General features: G+C 49.6%; 1 protein-coding gene across 1 annotated transcript in view; it reads left to right on the top strand.

The window, feature by feature from the left end:
* Positions 1-1,173: 1,173 nt before the first annotated feature.
* Positions 1,174-19,845, top strand: part of LOC128826165 (Golgi integral membrane protein 4-like) — a 77,006-nt gene continuing 58,334 nt past the window's right edge. Inside the window, exon 1 of the mRNA XM_054009308.1 lies at positions 1,174-1,832. Coding sequence (XP_053865283.1) covers positions 1,646-1,832 — 187 coding nt within the window. The 5' untranslated portion in view covers positions 1,174-1,645. The remainder of the gene's footprint in view (positions 1,833-19,845) is intronic.

The following is a 19,845-nucleotide window of genomic DNA, read 5'->3' as shown; positions in this document are numbered from 1 at the left end:
CCATCCCCACCCTGCTGCCCCGCCTGCCCCCCTTCCCAGCAGTACCCCATCCCCACGCTACAGCCCAGCCTGCCCCCTTCCCAGCAGTACCCCATCCCCACGCTACAGCCCAGCCTGCCCCCTTCCCAGCAGTACCCCATCCCCACCCTGCCGCCCAGCCTGCCCCCTTCCCAGCAGTACCCCATCCCCACGCTGCAGCCCCGCCTGCCCCCTTCCCAGCAGTACCCCATCCCCACGCTACAGCCCAGCCTGCCCCCTTCCCAGCAGTACCCCATCCCCACGCTGCAGCCCCACCTGCCCTCCTTCCCAGCAGTACCCCATCCCCACGCTGCAGCCCCGCCTGCCCTCCTTCCCAGCAGTACCCCATCCCCACCCTGCCGCCCCGCCTGCCCCCTTCCCAGCAGTACCCCATCCCCACCCTGCCGCCCCACCTGCCCTCCTTCCCAGCAGTACCCCATCCCCACCCTGCCGCCCCGCCTGCCCCCTTCCCAGCAGTACCCCATCCCCACCCTGCTGCCCCACCTACCCTCCTTCCCAGCAGTACCCCATCCCCACCCTGCCGCCCCGCCTGCCCCCCTTCCCATGCAACAGCCCCACCTGCCTCCTTCCCAGCAGTACCCCATCCCCACCCTGCCGCCCCGCCTGCCCTCCTTCCCAGCAATACCCCATCACCATGCTGCAGCCCTGCCTGCTCCCTTTCCCATGCAACAGCCCCGCCTGCCCCCCTTCCCAGCAATGCTACAGCCCCACCTGCCCAGCAATACCCTATCCCCACCCTGCAGCCCTGCCTGCCCCCTTCCCAGCAGTTCCCCCTGCACGCTGGTACATCCAACCTCTTCCTCCTCAAAACAGCCCCAAGCCCCCCTATGCTGCTACAACCTCCTCCTCCCCACGGCTCGGCCCCTTCTCTTTGATCCTTCCTAGGTACATCCACCCCACTCTTTGCTTCCCCTTCCCAGCTCAGCTCCTCCCCAAATCACGCCCCCCTCCCAGCCTGGGTCCTCCAGCGCCTCCTAAGAGGGCGGACTCTCCGCAGCTGCAGCTCGGGTGCATTGGTCAATTTTCATGTCAGTTCCCCCCCCCCCCCATCCCCGGGGGCTGTGGCTTCCTCTTTGAAATTGTTGCAAGTTTGAGGCGGGGGGAGGCAAGAGCCGGAAAGTCTGGCGATTCCCGCAGGAAGGGAGGGGGGCGGGGGGTTAGGAGGCAGGGCCAAAACGCCGCCCTCGCATGGATCTTGGATTGATGGATTGATTGATTTTTTGCAGCACATGGGAAGCAAAAGTTTTCCTCTTCCCCCTTCCCCGCTGCTGCTTCCCGCCCCTGGTGCCAGCCGGCAGCAGCCAGCCCGCTCCCCGGGACCGGGCGCCCCGCGTCCCCCGGTGCATCTGCGCTGCTCCTCCCTGGATACTTTGGGGGTGTTTTTGCCCCGCTCTCCTGCGGGCGCTGAGGAATAAAAGGCGATCGGGCCCTGCTCCGGGCTGGGACGGAAGGAGAGAATCAGCCTCCCCCAGCAAGGGTCGCTCTGGGGAAGGGCAGAACTTCAGGGATGTGTAGTTTGCGGGGAGGGTGGTTCAGCTTTGCCCGGCTGCTGTAGTGGACGCAGGGAAGCGACGCAGCTCCGAGCCCGCTCTGCTCCCGTCTCATCATGGGGACGGGCATGTGCTCGAGACGGCAGAAGGGGCTCTTGCAAACCGGCTTCTGCCTGGTGGCGGTGGCTTGTTTGGGCGCCGGAGTGTTTATGTACAGCCACTTGCAGCAGAAGGCGAAGAACGCCGAAGCCCTGGCTCTGAAATTCAAACAGCAGCACGAAGCTCTGTCCGCCCAGCTACAAGGTGAGGGAACCCCCGGTGCGTTCGTGTTTGCGCTTCCCCCGTTTCAAGGGGTCTGTTGTAGGAGTCCTCCGCGGCCCCGCTAACAAGTGTGAGCTGCTGTTTGTAAACCGGCTCGGCTGCTGATTGAAAGGGGGTTAAAAATACATTGCCCCAGTCTGCTTCTTTCTTAACCTCCCTGTCTGGAAATAGACTCACTGGGCATCTCCGGTTCTCTCTGCAAATAGCACGCAGGGTCCCCTGGGTCTGTGTTTAATTGTGGAGTTCAGTTACATCTAATCTGCCCTGGTTTCTGTCCTGGTAGTTTCTTTAGATCATTGGCACAAGCTTGGTGTAACTTTTTTATTTTTTAATTCTATCAACTGACTCTTATTTCGCTAGGCAGAATCAGACCCATAATACCCAGCTCTTCTGGAGGAGGAAAGTTAGGTGACAGGATACCGAATTGTGGGAGGGAAGATTTTTTTTTTAAGTGATCATAGCATCCGGTACAGCTGTTTTGAGCAAAGAAACCCCCTCAATTTAGTGAGAAAATGGATCTGCTGTTCCTGTAGTGTTCCTCCCCGTCTGTTTTGTTGTTGATGGATGCTAATATAATGCCACAGCAATGAGGCATGCTTAGGGGGAATTGACCATGCAGGGCCCATCCCTGGAATCCAAAGGGAGATCGCTTTTGTGGGGCTGTCTCTCTCTGTAATTTTTCCAGAAGGACCACCCACTTAGACTGGCAGAGTTTCTGCACAGATACCACTAGCAGCAAACTTTTTAAAAATTTTGTTTTCCCCCTTTTCCTTCAAAAAAATCTCCAAACTTGGGAATATTTAATTTTAACTACTGGAGAGATTTCCCAGAATGGCAGGATGGAAGACGCATGGTGTTCTTGTTGTGAACTCTCTTCCTTTTCTAGACTATGCATTCTAGACTTTTTGTGTCTGCTAAAACTGGAGCTCCCAGTATTAACACTGCATCCGAAGAATGCATCCGAAGAAGTGGGCTGTAGTCCACGAAAGCTTATGCTCTAATAAATTTGTTAGTCTCTAAGGTGCCACAAGTACCCCTGTTCTTTTTGCGGATACAGACTAACACGGCTGCTACTCTGAAACCAGTATTAACACCAGCATTCTCCCTAGGGCCTGAGGCTGTCTGTATCTTTGTTAGATTTAAGTAGAGGGATTTATTCCTTGGAGTCCAATTCTCTGGAGCCCAGAGCTCTGCATCTGTAGGGTGGACTCAGCTATGGAATGAATGCCCACAGAACACATTTCATATGGCTACACGCCACTCTGATTCTGGTGTCTCAAGGACAAGAGAATCACTTAAACATATTTCTTGTCATAAATAATAGACTAGATTCTGGCATTTAAAGCCAAGATTGTTCCTCAGGCTCAGAACAGTTATGACCTCCATCAGATATAAAATTATATCTTATGGACGGTAGCCTGCATTGCTAAGAAGGTCTACTGGTTCCATCCCTGCCATTGCTTCAGCATAATCCTGTTCAAGGCATTTTCTTTTCTGGGTCAAATCTTCCAAAGTGTGCGCATGCTGCATTGCATGCCCGCAGGTGCCAGTGCTCTTCTTGCAATTTGGACTCTGTTCCCATCTGTAAAATGGGTAGAGTGACTTTTCACCTGTCTCGCAGGGGTGTAGCAAAGTGTAAATCTATGGAGTGCTGTGTATGTGCTCAGTACTTACAGTTTGCTTCTGTTTTTCTGCTAATCACTTGTGGCATTAAGGCAGCAGCTACAGATAGTGCCTCCAGCACTGCCCCACCAGAGGCCTCCCACATGGACCTCTGATCAGAGGCAGCTGGGTCCAGAGAGAAGGATCAGCAGTGCAGATATTCAGTCCACGTTATTTCTGCTGACGCTCACCATCGGGGTGGGGTGGATGTTAAAAGAATAAGTTGAGACCACCGATCTCTTGGACCTGGTTCTGGGAGCAGGACAGAGGAAGTTACTGAAGTCAGGCTCATAATATTATTCCACTCAGAGAAAGTTTATGTTTGGATGCGTGGACAGATAGCAAGTAACCTGGTCAATTTCAACCCTACCACTAGCAAATACAGGCATTGCCATGGAAACCCTTCATATTTTGGGAACATTTTGTCCAGTTATTTTAAGAAAAATGAAAGTTTGATTCAGATTCTGTTGGCAAGAGAGGCAGAACAGGCTGGCATCTGCAAAGCTGTCAGCACTGTTCATAGATACCTTCAGGTACATTGGTAGTTGCGCATCTTGCTGTATATCTCATGCTGTCTTCCCATACCTTCACCAGCAGCATTGGTCTGGTGCTTAAAGCCAGGGAGTGGGCTCAGGGTTCCTGGGGGCTGTACCCAGCTCTGCAGCTGTCTTGCTCTAAGACTTCGAGTATGTTGCTTTACTCACTTGGTGCCTCAGTTTCCCCCATCTGTGTGTAAAACGGAGACAGTATTTCACAGGAGGCTGAAGCAGGCAATGTTTATCCAGCACTCTACATAGCTCTTCCCATCTCTCAGATACTTCCTGTTCCCTTCATAGCCAGCATAGCAAGTGACCAACACTTCTGGCTCTCCTGTAAATAAAGTTTTAAAGTGGAACGACAGGCCACAAATTATTGCCGGGGAAAGTAAAGCAAGGGGAGGAAATGAGCCTGTTCTCCTTGCAGGGCTGCCCCGGAGCCAGTGACGCGTGGCCCATGTTATGTGGCACAGGGAAATGTATCTTCCCTTGTTCTGCTGTCAAACAGGAGCCAAGCAGCTGCTGAAATCGCTTTGGAATAAAATGGGCAGGCTCTGAACTCGGCGGCTTGTATCAGAAACGTGAAAGGAAGAGAGGGGGGCTTCCTAAGTGTGGGGTGTCTCCTGTCTGATGTAGTCTCACTGCCCCCAAGCCAGGGCATGAACCATTGGGGTCCCTGCAGTTGTGACCAGTGGGGCCTGTGGGGGAAAGGTTACCTGCTGCTGCCCCGGATCTGATGCACGTCTGGTGCCTGGGGGTGCTGGCGTGAGAGAGAAACTGCAAGGCCTTCTGGTCCTTGGCTGGGCTCAGCTTTCTTTTCAGGGATGAGGTTGGGGGACCCGCAGCGATTCAGTGTGAGGCGGTGAGGGGATTACATAGGAGCACTCTGTCAGGTTGCAGCCTGGCGTGCCCTGCCTAAGATCTCGTGCCCGCTGAGGCTCCAGGTTCCCCCACCCCAAACTAATGCAGAGCCCTGAAGTTTTGTGGCAAGTGGCTTTAAAAGTGTGTGTGTGTGTGTGTGTGTGTATGTTTTAGATGCTTTTTGCCCATGACCGTATTGACTGTGGAGACTGAGATTGGTGTGATCTTGTTTCAGTTATTTTACTAGCAAATGGTGCTATCAGAGCATTGGAACAGAAGGATGGAAAGGATGTAGTTACAACCCCCTCCGGTTCTCCCTGACCTCTGCCCCCTGGCCTGGCACATACACTCAGCAGACTTCTGGGCCGGAAGAGTTCTCCATCTCTTAAAGAGCCACCATCATACATGGGTGACAATAAGACTTTGATACTCCTACCCCAGCCACTGGGCATCTGTCATGTGTTTTGTTTCCTTTGCCACCACTCGTGATTAGAAGGAGCTGCATGGTAATGCTGGCTTTCATTCCGGTTTGTAATCTGCCGCTCCCTCTCCCCCTCCCATGTGTGATTTCTTGAAAGCGGCTGCAGTTTGGCGTTTTGGGAGATGGAGGGTTTGCTACGCCAGAGATGGCGCCAGTGTCACGGGCAGTGGGTGGTGACGTGACTGAAGCAATTTGGCAGGAGGACTCGATTGATCTCTGTAGAGGAGAGAGCAGCAGCGAGAGAAGCTACCTGGGTGGTTAGCATGGGCGGGGAGGGACACAGGGCAAAGTACTGCATTGAAGTTTGTGTGGGGCTTTGTGTGCTGTGAAACTGCCTGAAGTTTGCAGTTCTGAGATATATGTTTAGTATCCTGTAGTCGCAATTGCTGCAAATTCACTCACTCATCCTAGCAAAGCACGAGCCACGCCTGATTACTATAACAAATCCAGGGCTACCTTGGAACTTCTCTGCCAAAGCTGTGATCGAGCCCCAGTGCTTCTGCTCCAAAGCCACTGGCTTCTTACCCCAAACTTTAACATAGAATCTCCATTAGCTGGTCATGCTGTAGGGCATAGGACACACAGCTGAATTCCTGATTCCTTCCAGTAGAGGTCAGTAAGATGACCTTAACCAGGTCATCCCATAACATTTGAAGTCTGAAATTGTAGATTTTTATTATGGACAAAGCGATTTGTGTCACCAGGTAGCTGAGGACATGAAACAACTTGTCATAGGAAAAGATGTCAAAGGAGCTCAGATCTCTCCCCGTCTACACAGCTCATGTAAGTTAGTATTTCTAAGCAAATCCTCCAGCTCAGGGGAATGTGTGTAATGGCAGGAAATGATTAGGAAAATTAGCTTTCATTTAATTTTTTTTCAAGTCCATTCTTTTCAGAAGTTCAGGGCTTTACATTTTAGTTTGCTTGGCATCATGTGACACTGCTTTGGCCCTGGAATTCTGGCTAAACTCCAGCTCTGTTAATTACACTCCGACCTCCTTAAATACCCTGCTGTAATTTCAACTGGCTACAGAGTTCTTCACTTCCTGCCCTATGCTGCTATGTAAAACTACTCTGCTCTGTTAAACAGCTGCTGTATTCCACCTCGGAAATGGGTGAAGTGATCCTTCTGTACAGGATTTACTTCCCGGTTTGTGCAAAGCTTAATCCCTGTTTACAAGGTTCTGATAGCTTTGGGTGAAAGGTGCTATGGAAGGCAACGTTTTATCCTTCTCATTGGCTGCAAGGAAGGCTTACCTATCTTTTAAAGTACCTGGCCCTGGGAGTCAGGAGATGTGGGGTTTGTGTTTGGCTCTGCCACAGAGTTCCTGTGTGATCTGGAGCATGTCGTTACCTAGAGATGGCACTAATTTGTGAAGTGTGGATTAGGATTTTTGGATCTGGGTTTTGGTTCAAGTTTGTCACTATATATAACTGCTCCATGCCTCAGTTTCCCCATTTGCATCATGGAGATAGTAGCACCTCATACCTTATGGGGCTGTCAGAGCAGACCTATGCTGCACAAAGGACATGGCTGAGTGAACACTTGTGTATCGCAGAACACATGCGAGTGTCTCTTCTGACATGAAACTTCCCTTGCGTGGTACACTGTGCACTTGGTTCTGCTGCAGTTCCTAACAGCACCGTGCTGTTTAATCCGAGTCGGGGGCCTTTGGTCTTGTCTGGGCTTGGCTTGGCAGCTGTTCTCACTGTTAGAAGGTGGTTTTGAAGTGACATATAAAGAGGGTGTCTGATTTTAGTTTTTAACCAATTAAGCACCAATAAAACACTCTTGATTAAAAAAAAAAAAGTGTTTATCTAAGAAACACCAGAAATAGTTACTTGTATCTAAGGGCTTGTCTGCATGGAGCAGTAATATGGACTTCCCTGGGGGTGTGATTTTTTTAAAGCGCATGAACATGTGCATTAATTGGGCCATGTAGACCCTGCTGGTGTGCACTAGAGGTACTCTAGTGTGCTTTAATGTAGTGCTGTTTGAAAGAGTAGTATGTTAAAGCACATTAAAGGATCATTATGAGAGATTACTCATTATGGTGTATACTACTGTTGTGAGCAATGTCTATAATATACATGACTATACAAAGAGAGAGCCTTGTAAACTCCCAGTTTTGGACATCTACATAAAACTCAAAAATTGCTAAAAATCCCCCAAAGATGAAATGAATAACTCCTGAAAAGCAGAAGCCTGACATATAAACAAGCCCATGTGGCAGGGGTTTGTACTGACTGTGTCCAATATTGACCTCTCGGGTCAATGCATCTTGATGATCCGTGGCTTATGTCTTGAAACTATCCGTGTTCTTGGAAACGAGTGCCCCTGACTGAAATACCCTCATGCAAAATACCCAGAGGGAACAGTTCCTCTTCGCTGCTCAAGCAAATGTAATGAACTTCAGTGTGAAATTGTGAATCAAAGGGATCCTAAAAACCAACGTGCCATCGCTTGCTGTCTTCCAGGCGTCTTTGTTGTTAGCCAAAGCAGCCACACCTTCTTCCTGCTGGAACACCATGTCCAATCTCCCATCCCACCAAAGAGTTGTTACCACCCCTGGCCGTGTCCCAGCTTAATTTAGACTGGGAGCTCCTTGTGGCGAGTGAGAAACTCGCAAAGAAGGCCAGTGCAGAGGGGGCCTCTGGAAGGTGGCTGACCTTCTTCAGATGACCGAGTCATTGACTGAAGTTCCTTCATGTGGGTCTGTATGCTGACCTTGGCTTGGAGCGAGCAGGGCAGGGAAACCCCCTCCAGGGTGACCTCTCGCTGAGCAAATGGCTGGATAAGTGCTTCTAAAAATATAGTTGTCATTGAAGACTTGCGAGTGCTGTGCCCGTGTTTCGGCTGGCTGAGCCACTCCAACAGAGGGGGGCCTGCGTCGAAGGATGATTTCAGGGCCTCAGGGTAGAAAGTTAAACAGCAGTTCCTGGCCTGAGTTACGAAGAGCCTGTGGAAAACTGAAAGGATCACTCTCTCTTCTCCCCCTTCCCTTTCAAATGTACAGTTTGTCAGGAACCAATCGAGCAGCGGTGACTGTGAACTTTAACGCTTCCTGATCCCAGTACTGACAATCCCAAGTGTTCAAACATCATGAGGCAGGCCCCCCAAAAAATCACAGGATTGGCTTGAAAAACATGACCAGTTTTACACTGTTTTTCTTTGTCTTTGGGTTTCTGAGCCTCGAGGCTGCACTCAGGTCATGCTTTCAAGCTTTCCCCTGTAACCAGGAGAGCTAGAAACTTTAAAAAGGAGCTGAGATTCTCACCTAATCATCTGACTCCAGGAGCTGGGGCTTTAAAAAATAACAAAAAAACCCACCAGATAAAGAATCCTAGAAACGTCAGGCTGGCAGGGACCTTGAGAAATCATCAACTCCAGCTCCCCTGCACTGAGGCAGGACCAACTAAACCTAGACCATCCCTAACGGGGGTTTGTCCAACCTGTTCTTAAAAATCTCCAATGACGGAGATTCCACAACCTCCCTTGGAAGCCTAGTTCATGGGTTGTAAAACCTGCAGGGGGACAATTTAAAAAAGACCCAAGCATTTCCCTTGTTCTCAGGGTTAGCTTCGATTCTAGGCCACAGTTGACCTGACAGTGTGCTGGCAGAATGGACAATGCCTTCATTTTTAGTAGAGTCTAGAAGCACCAACCGAGACCAGGTCCCTATTGTGCTGGGCACAGAATAAGAGACAGTCCCTGCCTGAAGAGCTTACAGTCTAAGTAGACCAGATGGCCAAAGAGAGAATTATTATCCCTATTATATAGCAGGGGAATTGAGGCACAGAGAGACTAAGTGATGTGGCCAAGGTCACACAGGGAGCCTGTGGCAGAGCAGGGAACTGAACCCAGGTCTGAGCCCTCACCCAGCATCTTACCCACTGGTCGAACGAGTTCTTTATGACATGAGTAGTAACCGACCGTGCCTTTGCTCTGTCGCTGCTTGGCTGTCTCCCTTGCCCCCCTCTTTCATGCTTCACTCAGCCACGTTAGCAGACAAGACCTTGCTGGCAGGGTGAGGCCGGCTCCGATTTACTGCAAGATTTTCGTGTTGTTGAATTGAATGGGGGGGGCCCATTCTGTGGTTCAGGCACGTTGTCGTGGGCCACCGTGCTGAGGGCTCTGCCAAGAATGAACAATGCAGGGGCTGTGCAGCGTTGGGAACGGAGGCTCAGCGAAGCTGCTGAATAAACTGCAGGGCCTGGAATAGTTACAGGGACATGGAAACGCTTGCAAAGGGTTTCAGAGTAGCAGCCGTGTTAGTCTGTATCCTCAAAAAGAACAGGAGTACTTGTGGCACCTTAGAGACTAACAAATTTATTAGAGCATAAGCTTTCGTGGGCTACAACCCACTTCCCACTTGCAAAGGGTTGGGGTTCAGCTGTCTCCGCCTCCCCAGCTGTTTCAATCACCTTCTCCCAATCAGCCACATGCCTTCAAGGGATCGGAAGGTCCTTGCTGGTCAGTTGCTCCCACTGTTGCTCCTCCCAGAAATACCCCGAGCAATGAGGATTCTGTGGAGACTCTACACTGCCCACAGATACTTGCATGGCTGCTGTGTTTGCTCTACTTACTCCCCGGGCAGAAGCCTTTGCTTTCCATTGTGGCCCTTTCTCTTTAGGGGATTGGGTTTTATACACGAGTTCTCTCTGCCTGACACGGGACCAGTCCCGTTACCTCTTTTGGGCTTCACTCTTGGGACCTTTAAAATCAGAACTTGTTGCTAGGGGATGTTGTGAAGGCCAAAAGTATAACTGGGCTCAAAAGAGAATGAGAGAAGCTCAGGGAGGGATAGGTCCATCAATGGCTATTAGCCAAGATGGTCAGGGACGCAATCCTATGCTCTGGGGGTCCCTAAGCTTCTGACTGCCAGAAGCTGGGAGTGGCTGACAGGCGATGGATCACTTAATTGCCCTGTTCTGTTCATTTCCTTTGAAGCATCTGTGGGGAGACAGGACACTGGGCTAGATGGGCCTTGCTCTGACCCAGCATGGCCGTTCTTGTGATACTCGCCTGCCTTCACAAAGCACTTGTGGGATCTGCAGATGAAGTGTTGCAGAATTGCAGCGCATGGGAGAAGCAGCCTGGCAGGGTCTCCCACGCTCCGTTGGATGTGCATGCCCAGCGATCCTGGGGGCTGTGCTCTCTCACTCCGTTTTCTGCTCTCCGAGGGACTTGCCCTCCGCGGAGTTGGCTCAGGGCTCAGTAGATGTTTGAAGCAGGGAAACTGGTAATTGTTTTTAACGCAAGCTGCACTTGGCTCTGTTGGCTTAGATAGAGAGGTGAGGGCCAGTGGTTAAAATGCATGTCTGGGCATCAGGAGATCTGGGTTCTAGACTGGACTTTGTCACTGACTCACTGTATGATCTCTGGCAGGTCATGTTGGTGAATTGGTCACACAGTCCAACCAATTCACTGACGTGACCTGCCAGGGATCATACAATGAGTCAGTGACAAAGTCCAGTCTAGAACCCAGATCTCATGCCTCATTTTCCCCTTTTGGAAAAAAAATACATAGGCCTGGTCTACACTGAAAACTCAACAGATACGTTGCTCAGAGGCATGAAAAATTTTGCGCCCTGAGCACTGTGGTTAGGTCAACCTAACGCGCCCCCCCCCATGTAGATTTGGGGATGGATATATTTTTCTGCTGACCTAGCTGCTGCGCCTCGGAGCGGAGGATTACCTACATGGATAGAAAACCCCTTCTGTCGCTACAGGAAGCGTCTACGGTATGGGGTTACAGAGGCCCAGCTGCAGTAGTATAGACAGAACTGAGACTTGACTTACCTCCCCGTTGAGGGTGTTGTGAGACTTTATGCATTACGTTGGAGGTGCTACAAAAGGGCCAGGTTAACAGAAGGGACCACGAGATCGTCTGGTCTAATGAAGATCAGCGAATTTCACTCTGATTTCTGCATCGAGCCCCTAACTCCTGATTGTGCTAGAGCACGTCTTTTAGGATGGCTTCCAATCTTGATTTCAGGACTTCGGAGTTGTCAGTTAAGCTCATGTCTATATAATAGAGGTGTGTGTGTGTGTGTGTATATATATATATATATATACACACACACACACACACACACACTCCCCTGTGGGTGTATAAAATAACATACACAGACATGTATATAACCCTAGTTTGAAGCTTAGCGCAACTGCGTGGCTGCACGATAATATTTTAGACACAGTCAAAGCATTCCTAGCATTTCCTCTGATTCTGAGCCCCTCTGCCACGTGTCCTGCATCCATGGGATCCTGGCACCAAGCATGCTGTGTGTCTGGAAGGCGGGGGGGGACAGTAATTGTTTTTGCCCGTTGCTGTGTGATCAAGCAGATGATGATGTGACAGCTTTTCAAGATTGATTATAGACATCTGGGGATTTTGGCTGCGGCCCGTGCAATGTGTTGCAAGGTTTCAGTGAGGTGTGTGTGTGTGTGTGTGTGTGTGTGCGTGTGCGCAAAAGGGCCCAGCTGTGAAAGGATTTTCTTTGGAAGCAGCTGTTTTATCCCCTCTGTCACCCAATCACAGCCCAGCACCATGCCCTAGCCTGGCCACGTCTCCTTTCTGGGAGCAGGGGGTATTAGCGAACCAGGAAGAGCTCTTGGGTAGCTTTCAGATTTCAAACTGGATTAAAATCATCATCCATCAGGAGGTTTCTTTGGCACTTTATCTGTCATGTGGCTGATACACAAAACAATCCTTCGCTTTCCCTCCGGGTTACCTCTGTGCACAGCATAGATGTTCTTTTGTGCATGTAATGGGAGAGCAAGCTGGCTGGCCCATTTATCCTGAATGGCTTGTGTCCGCTTTAGGACCAATTAATGGGTCGGGGAGTGGGTGGGTGGGAGGAAGCATTTGTCTGGCTGTCTCCTGTGTGCTGCTGACACAGTTTCAGAGCAGCTGACCTGGGAGGCACTGGGCCGCTTGAGTCTTGCCGTGGACTCAGCCTGGAGCTGTTTCAGACTCGCTACAGAGAGGAAGCATGTGATTTGGTTGGCCAAAGGAAAACAAACTCCCAGGCTTCCTAGCTCAGGCACCAAAGCAGGCCTCTGTTATGATAGAGGAGCATCCCCTTTGCAAACCTCCAGCCCAAGCAGCTTGTTTGCTGATGCTACGGCACAGGGCAAGGTATCAGACCCTGGAGAGAGAACTAGTTTGTATCCAGCATCTGGGCACTTTTAATGCAACCGTGATTTGCTTATCGTGCATACATAGCAACTCGTCGCACCTTGAATGTTCCAAAGCATTTTACAAATTGGGGTGTCTGTAGAAATAATAATAATGCATCTAGGGATCTTTCACCTGCCACTTAAATGCAGTCGCCTATGCTGTTGAATGCAGTAGCTGCATGATCAGTTGGGAATAGTCTCAATTAAAAGTACAGAGAGTGGAAGTGCCTGCTTTTGTTGTTGTTGTTTGTTTTTTTTTATAAGGTAGAAGGTCAAATTGGAATCACTCAAACCACAAAAAAATAACCCTCACCTCTTGTGAAAAGTCTTTACTGATAGCGCAATGCTCCCCCAACGCCATGCTGGTTCGGTGCTCACGCAGAGTTCATCCCACCAATTTACCGACACCCACTTTGTGCTGCCCCCAGGATTTCCTTAGCGTCCTCCCAATCCAGTTATTGGCCTGGCCTGGCCTTGCTTAGTAGGGTTGCAAAGTCTCATAGCCCTGAAGTAAGCCCTGGGCATCCAATCAAATGCGGTGTCTGTGCGCTGGCTTGTTTCCACTGGAATCCTCATGTCAAATAAACGTGGTTTCCCGGGTCCTGCCCAAAGCGCTGATGGTGCGGCCTGGAATGACCGGTTCTCTTCGGTGGGAGGGGACAGAGGATTGGAGCAGCCGTAGGTGTTGCTGTAGGTCAGTGGAAGCTTGTGCAATGAAGACTCAAGTCAGCACTCTTGAGGCTCATTTTTAGAGCAATACCACTTGGGATACAGTGGGCCCATAGTAGATTGACCGAGCAGCATGACTTGTCTTCTGGACAGGAAATACTTCCCTCCACCCTGTTCCTTCTGTCTCTGGACACGCTTGCATGGCTCTCTCGCCATCTTTCGTCCTGCTCTACCTTCCTTTCTAGGAGTGTTGGTTTCCCTCCGCAGGAATTTTTGTCAAAATCAACACTTTTTAAAATGGTTTAGAGCAGACTTTGATGAAAACAGCCTTTTTGTTGAAAGAAGGTTTTGGCGATACTTTCCCGACTAGCTCTAGTTCCGAGCAGGTCTCTGGCCATGGGTCTACTGTCACACCCTTGATTCCCCTCCAGTCTCTCTCCCTTGGCCATTCCTCAAGGAGTCTCAGAAATGTTCAGCATTGGCCCAGCTTTGCAAAACTCCCATTAACTCCAGCAGGAGCAGAATTGGCCGGTGCTGAGGGCTTCTGAAAAGCCCCCCATGGATTTGCCTTCGCTGTTGTGAACTTGCCGTTAGCAATAACGGAGTTCATTCTTGATGGTTTTTAAGGCTGCTCTTTTGGTTTCTCACCCTTTCCTTTAATGTCCCATCAAACGTAATTGTCAGGAGCCTTTGATCTTATTCATTGATACACGGGATGGGGGAGGATCGACAGATCCTTTAAAGACTTTGTTGAGGATGTGAAATCACTCACTAGACAGGTGCTCTTAGGAGCTGAAACTCTTTCCAGCTAAACACAGGTAGAGATCAAAGTCTCTTTTACTAGGTTAAGCTGATGACTTAGACCTTGCGACTGCTGCTCTCTGTTTGGGCTGTGTTTCGTTCAAGGAACCATGGCTTGGGCTCGGATGGTCACAAGCTACCAGGTGCTGTGCTGCCCGTTTCCTGGGGTATTGAGGGGTGAGTGGCAGTGGGAGGGAGCCGACTGTTCGTTTCTGCGTCTCCTCCAGGTCCCTTTTCTGACATCGCTTTACAAAGAAATCTCGTAGCCCCTTGGCATGTTACCGCAGCCCAGCTGTACAGAGGGACTGTACGTTAAGAAGCTTCCTCAGCGTTCTAGAACATGTGGCTGACCCTATCCAGAACTGGCAACTCCAGGCTATTTGTGCGCCAAACCTGCTCTCTTTAATTTGATCACTACTCACCCAAACTGGCCCAAATTGGAGGCTGTGACTTGGGGGAGAGTGGGGGGAGGGCTCTGTCCCACTAGTGAGTCATCTAATCCCACGTTTCTGTCCATGATGGGGAGACAATCAGATGGAGATGAGGATGGGAAGAAATAGAAACCATTTGCCCACTCATCACAGACACAACTGCAGTCATTGTTTTTTGTTTATGAACATTTGGGGTCTCCAAACCCTGTTTGAAGGACCCCGGAACACTTGCAAAACCCGCTAGATGGGATTTTATGTCCGTATTACAAAGCCTCCCTTTCGGCTTTTGAGCCAGCTCTTCAACCAAAAGGCCCTTGCAATGTTGATTTGATGCTCTCTTCTTATCCCACTGCTTCTCCTTTTGGGGAAGGCACCTGTGGGATTCAGGGTAACTGGAGCTGGTGAGCGCCAATAGATCTGCACTCACTATTGGTTTTTAAATGCTCTGCATGTTAATTCAACCTCTTTGCTTCACCTGCTTTGAAGTGAGACCTTCACTCCCTTTGAGGAATGGATTCCTCTGTTGAAATGCTGTCCAGTGATGTCTTCAGAATCTGTACCATTGACTGTCTGGCAACTGGCATGTGACACTTATACTCAATACATGGCATCCTTCAGAAAGCCATGGCGCTACTGGAGGGTCTGTCAAATAGAGCAACTAACCCTCTAATACCATAACACACACTTCTCCATCCCTGAGAGCGGGAATCCTCTCCCAAATACCCGGAGACAGAGCTGCTAGCAGCCTTTCTGCAAACTCACTGGCAGGGTGGGGCCTTGCTTGTACAGCGGCTGCTCCCTCTGGTACGCTCTGGCTCTTGTTTTATTACTGACGCCAGCTCATCAGTTCCCCCAAGGTGAATCTCTGACTTTGAAACCTCGTTTGGCCAATGGGACGCCCTCAAGCGTGTCCTAGGACAGAAAGGGCTAAATGGGGAGAAATCTTCTCCACGTTCTCAAATGCCTATGGGGCTCTTTCTGCTCTACCTGCTAATGGACTGGCCAGCTGGGAGCCTTAACAAAGGGTAAGGTCTTGATTCTTTTAGTTCCAGGAGGATTTTAAGAGCCATTTAAGTAACTGCTAGTGCTAGCATTGGTTAGCTGGGCACTTACCACAGCAATTCATGTGGCTGTCCTACAGTGCCCCATGTCCCTGCCCTTTGGAATCAATGGTAAAATTAATTCTCCCCCTGCTTTCACCCCCTCTTCTAAATAAATATATGTAGGTGACTTGACCAGTTTATTTCTAACAAGAGAAGTTGTTTCCAGCTGTCCCCATTACCTTAAATTCCTCATCTGTAACTAGGGTTGACATCTCTTCAGGTTTTCCCAGGATTGTCCCCCTCCCTCCCGCCGGATCGCTATCTCAGAAATCTGTCAGGGTGCACACTGCCAGTTTTATGGGCTCAGGATTATCCCAGATGTACATATTAAAAAAACAAAAAACAAAACCCCAAAACCCCAGGACGTCTGAGATGGCAACCCTATTGGTAACCTGGGGATAATGCTATTAAGGACTGGCTTTTGTGGGTATGCACCACTGCCCTCTAACGCATGGAACAGGAGCTGCTTACATGTGTCATACACTCCATACTGCTCAAGAAGATTTTCCATTAGCTCAAGTGGTAGGCTTCTGGAGCAGGAGGATGAGAGTTCTAACCACGCTGCTGCTGTGATGTTCTGAATGGTCATGATAACAACCAAGAAGTTTCTAAGTGACCATAATTTGTTACAATATTCTGCCTACTGCATCACAAGGGTATTGTTAGTATTCAATTAGTTAAGGGGCCACAATTAACTTACATTTCAATCTGTGTGAATAACGACTTTTCTAAGATGGACGTTGTTGGGAATCGTTTTCTTGAAAATAATCAGTCAAGATTTTAAAACCCATGTGGAAAAGTCCATTAGCATTTAATAAGGATGGAACCAATAAGGTTCTATTGAAGTTAGGCTAAAAAGCTATGGAGTTAATATCCATTGTAGAGAACTTCTTAAACCATCTAAATGGAAAATTCTATTCCTGCTTCAGAATATGATAAATCCGGCTGCAAATTCTATAGGAAGATTATCCTTCTTTATTGAATTCTCGAGGCGTTTTCCATAATTCAGTGATTGGCTGTCATTCTGAAGGATCCTTCACAAGTTTAAACAGATGGAGATAGATACTGAGTTGGTGTAAAATGTCATCGCTAAATCAGTGGGGTTATTCAAAGTTATACCAGCCGAGGATGTGCCCTCTAGTGAGCTAAATGATTCTTAGACACACATTCGTCTCTGGGGTAGAACCCAGCCGTTGTTCAAACGGTGCACTGCAACATTATGCAACAATCTAGGGCAGGAAGTGAAGATGCCTGTATCCAGTAGAAACTGCAAGTGGCTCTGATAGCAGGTGGACCTCTACATGCTACTGTAGAACAAGTGTTACGATTCAGTCGCTGAAATATTCAGTCAGACCAGAAATGTGCAAAGAGTGAAGAAGCAGCAAGATGGTTGTGTGGCAATAACATGATTTTACAAAGGCCCAGTATCTGATGACCTGCAAGGCTGCACTGGCTGGAGTTAGTCACATGCCTTCAACACCAATAAACTTTAGGTCTGGGCTTGTGATCACAAATGAGCACTGTTAATGCAGCCTTACCTGGTCCAGTATATTTTATACATGGAATAGCCCCCAGATGCCTGATCATCTGGTAAGACTGCCATGGAAAGTTCACTAACCTAAGTGCAAAAACCTACTGGACAGTTTGCTTACTGGTCTTTTAAAAAATAAAAAAGGCTAATGGCCTCAAGCAAGTGGGTAATGCAGCCCTCCCTTTATCTTGCACACACAACCTGCAAGCTCTTGGAAGATAAAGACAATTCACGTTGCTAGGTTAGGGTGGAGCAGCTAGGAATGGCTGGGTCTTGGAGCCAGCACAACATGCTGGAACAGAGCCGAAGTTCAGGGGATGTTTACTCCTTGGATTGGAGCAGCTTAAAAGAACCTGTCAAGCTGTGATGGTTTTTTTTTTTAAAAGTTCCATCACTTTTTATATCCCCTTGTGGGTTGGTAAACAAGGGGCTGGAATGTGGTCCCTTCCCATTCAGCTATACAGGGTGTGGGATTCATAAACAGCAGCCTTGTGGTTTTTTGTTGGAAGTTTCATGCGGAGAAATACAGTTGAGCTTCTCAGGTAACTGTATGCGCCAGCCCAATGGTGAGCGCCGGGCTCACGTGCTAGCTGGCGATTAGCAGAACCTCCTTTTAAAAACCACTTTCTGATTTTTATTTATTTTTTTTATTTTATGACATTTTCTTTCTTCCTCAAATACATGGACAATCCTGTCTGACCTAAAGTATCTCTAGCACTAAGAACAACGTTTGCATTCTGTGTGGATTTAAAATACAGACACATGCGCCACCCAAATCTGCTGCTGTTGCTTGTAAAGTGTCTTTGATCCAGGTCTTAGTGTGGATGGGTTGCACCAAAGAAGTAGTGAACTGTGGGAGAATTGGTCCTCCATCTTGTGACAAGGCCCCCTCGGGCTTGTTATCTGGTATGTTAAAATTCGCCCACTATCAGCTGAACAAGAGACCCTATAAATGTGTCTGCACACATCAGCCAGGTATAAAGCGACAGTCAGGGCTTCTGCAGACACTGAGTCTGTGAGGCAGGGACGTGCTTTACGGATGGGCAAAATGAGACAGAGTTGGGTTACGAGACTGGCTTGGCCTCAGACAGTGCTGGGAATAGTACCCCCGAGTCCTGCCTGGTACCGTTGTGTCCTCCTTACTCCTTCCCTTTAACACTTTCAGAAAAGTAACTGAAATTGGTTCGAAGTAGCCGTGAGTGAGTGAGTGAAACTGACTTGAGTAAATCAAATCAGCGAATGCTATTACTTTGTATCGTCCTTTTTTCTGACCCTACTAACCATGCCTGACACACGTTGTTCACTTGCAGTCAGTTTGGATTGCCAGGTGTGTGCATCTGGGGAGGGTTTGCTGAAGAGCTGGCTGCGTTTCAGTGCTGGCTGACATGATCACCGGCTAGCTTGAAAAGCTCCTTGGGATGGTTCAGGTTGACGGGGGCAGAAGATGTGAACTGGAGCATTCTGTGAACTGAAGAGTGGCCATGGTAACTTATTACAAAGTGGGACTTTGTTACGGGTCCCATCAGAGGTATAGCAGGATTGTATAGCTCCTTTAAATATAATCCTGCTTTAAAGAATAAGGAATCCCTGTTTAAACCCAATAAAAAGCCGCTGTTAGCTTCTCAGCATTAGAGAGAGACTCCTGATCCCTGTCACTGGAAGGGGTGAGAAATGGGGTGTGTAGAACGGTGTTTCTGGTGCATTTGAATCAGAGCCACACCAGCTTGATTTTTTTTTTTTTTTTTCCCCAGGGGCAGATCCTCAGCTGGCGTAAATCAGTGTAGCTCTGTTGACTTCAATGGAGGAACATTGATCTACGCTGGTTAGGGATCCGGCTCCTCAGAATCTAGGTGTGGTTCTCAAAGTAGCACTGGATTTGTTCCACTTCGCCCTCCCCAGTGCGAGAGCCATTTCCAAGTCCCCAGTTCTCCATGCAGCAGTGCGGGATCAGCTGCAGGTGAGGCGGGGTGCTCTCAGCCTGGAGGAGAAGAGCTTTGAGAAAGGGAAAGCGTTGCCTAGCCAGTAGCCCAGGGGTGGGCAAACTATGGCCCGCGGGCCGCAGCCATTTTAAGCCAGCCCGCGAGTTCCAGCTGGGAAGTGGGATCTGGGGCTCGCCCCACTCCAGCCGGGGCGCCAGGTCGGGGCCGCACCACGCGTCTCCCGGAAGCAGCCACAGGGCCCTGCTCCACGTGTAGGAGCCGGAGAAGGACATACCACTGCTTCCGGGAGCTGCTTGAGGTAAGCGCCGCTCAGAGCCTGCACCCCTGAGCCTCTCCCCACGCCCCAACCCCATGCCCCAGCTCTGATCCCCCTCCTGCCCCCTGAATCCCTCGATCCCAGCCTGGAGCACCCTCCTCCACCCCAAATCTCTCATTCACAGCCCCACCCCAGAGCCCGCACCCCCAGCCGGAACCTGTACCCCAGCCCTGATCCCCCCCTCCCGCCCTCCGAACCCCTCGGTCCCAGCCCAGAGCATCCTCCTATACCCCAAATTCCTTATCCCCAGTCCCACCCCAGAGCCCTCATCCCCTCCCACACCCCAACCCCAATTTTGTGAGCATTCATGGCCCGCCATGCAATTTCTATTCCCCAATGTGGCCCTCAGGCCAAAAAGTTTGCCCGCCCCTGCAGTAGCCCATACATGGCAGGGGATATGATGCTCCCAGGAGAAGAGGTCATTTTCTGTAGAGCTGGTCAGGAACCTTTTGATGTAACGTTTGTGTTGGAAAATGCCAAT

The sequence above is a fragment of the Malaclemys terrapin genome, chromosome 19 (genome assembly GCF_027887155.1).
Source record: "Malaclemys terrapin pileata isolate rMalTer1 chromosome 19, rMalTer1.hap1, whole genome shotgun sequence".
Classification (NCBI taxonomy): domain Eukaryota; kingdom Metazoa; phylum Chordata; order Testudines; family Emydidae; genus Malaclemys; species Malaclemys terrapin.
The sequence above is the reverse complement of the archived record's forward strand: the minus strand, read 5'-3'. Positions and strand labels throughout refer to the sequence as shown.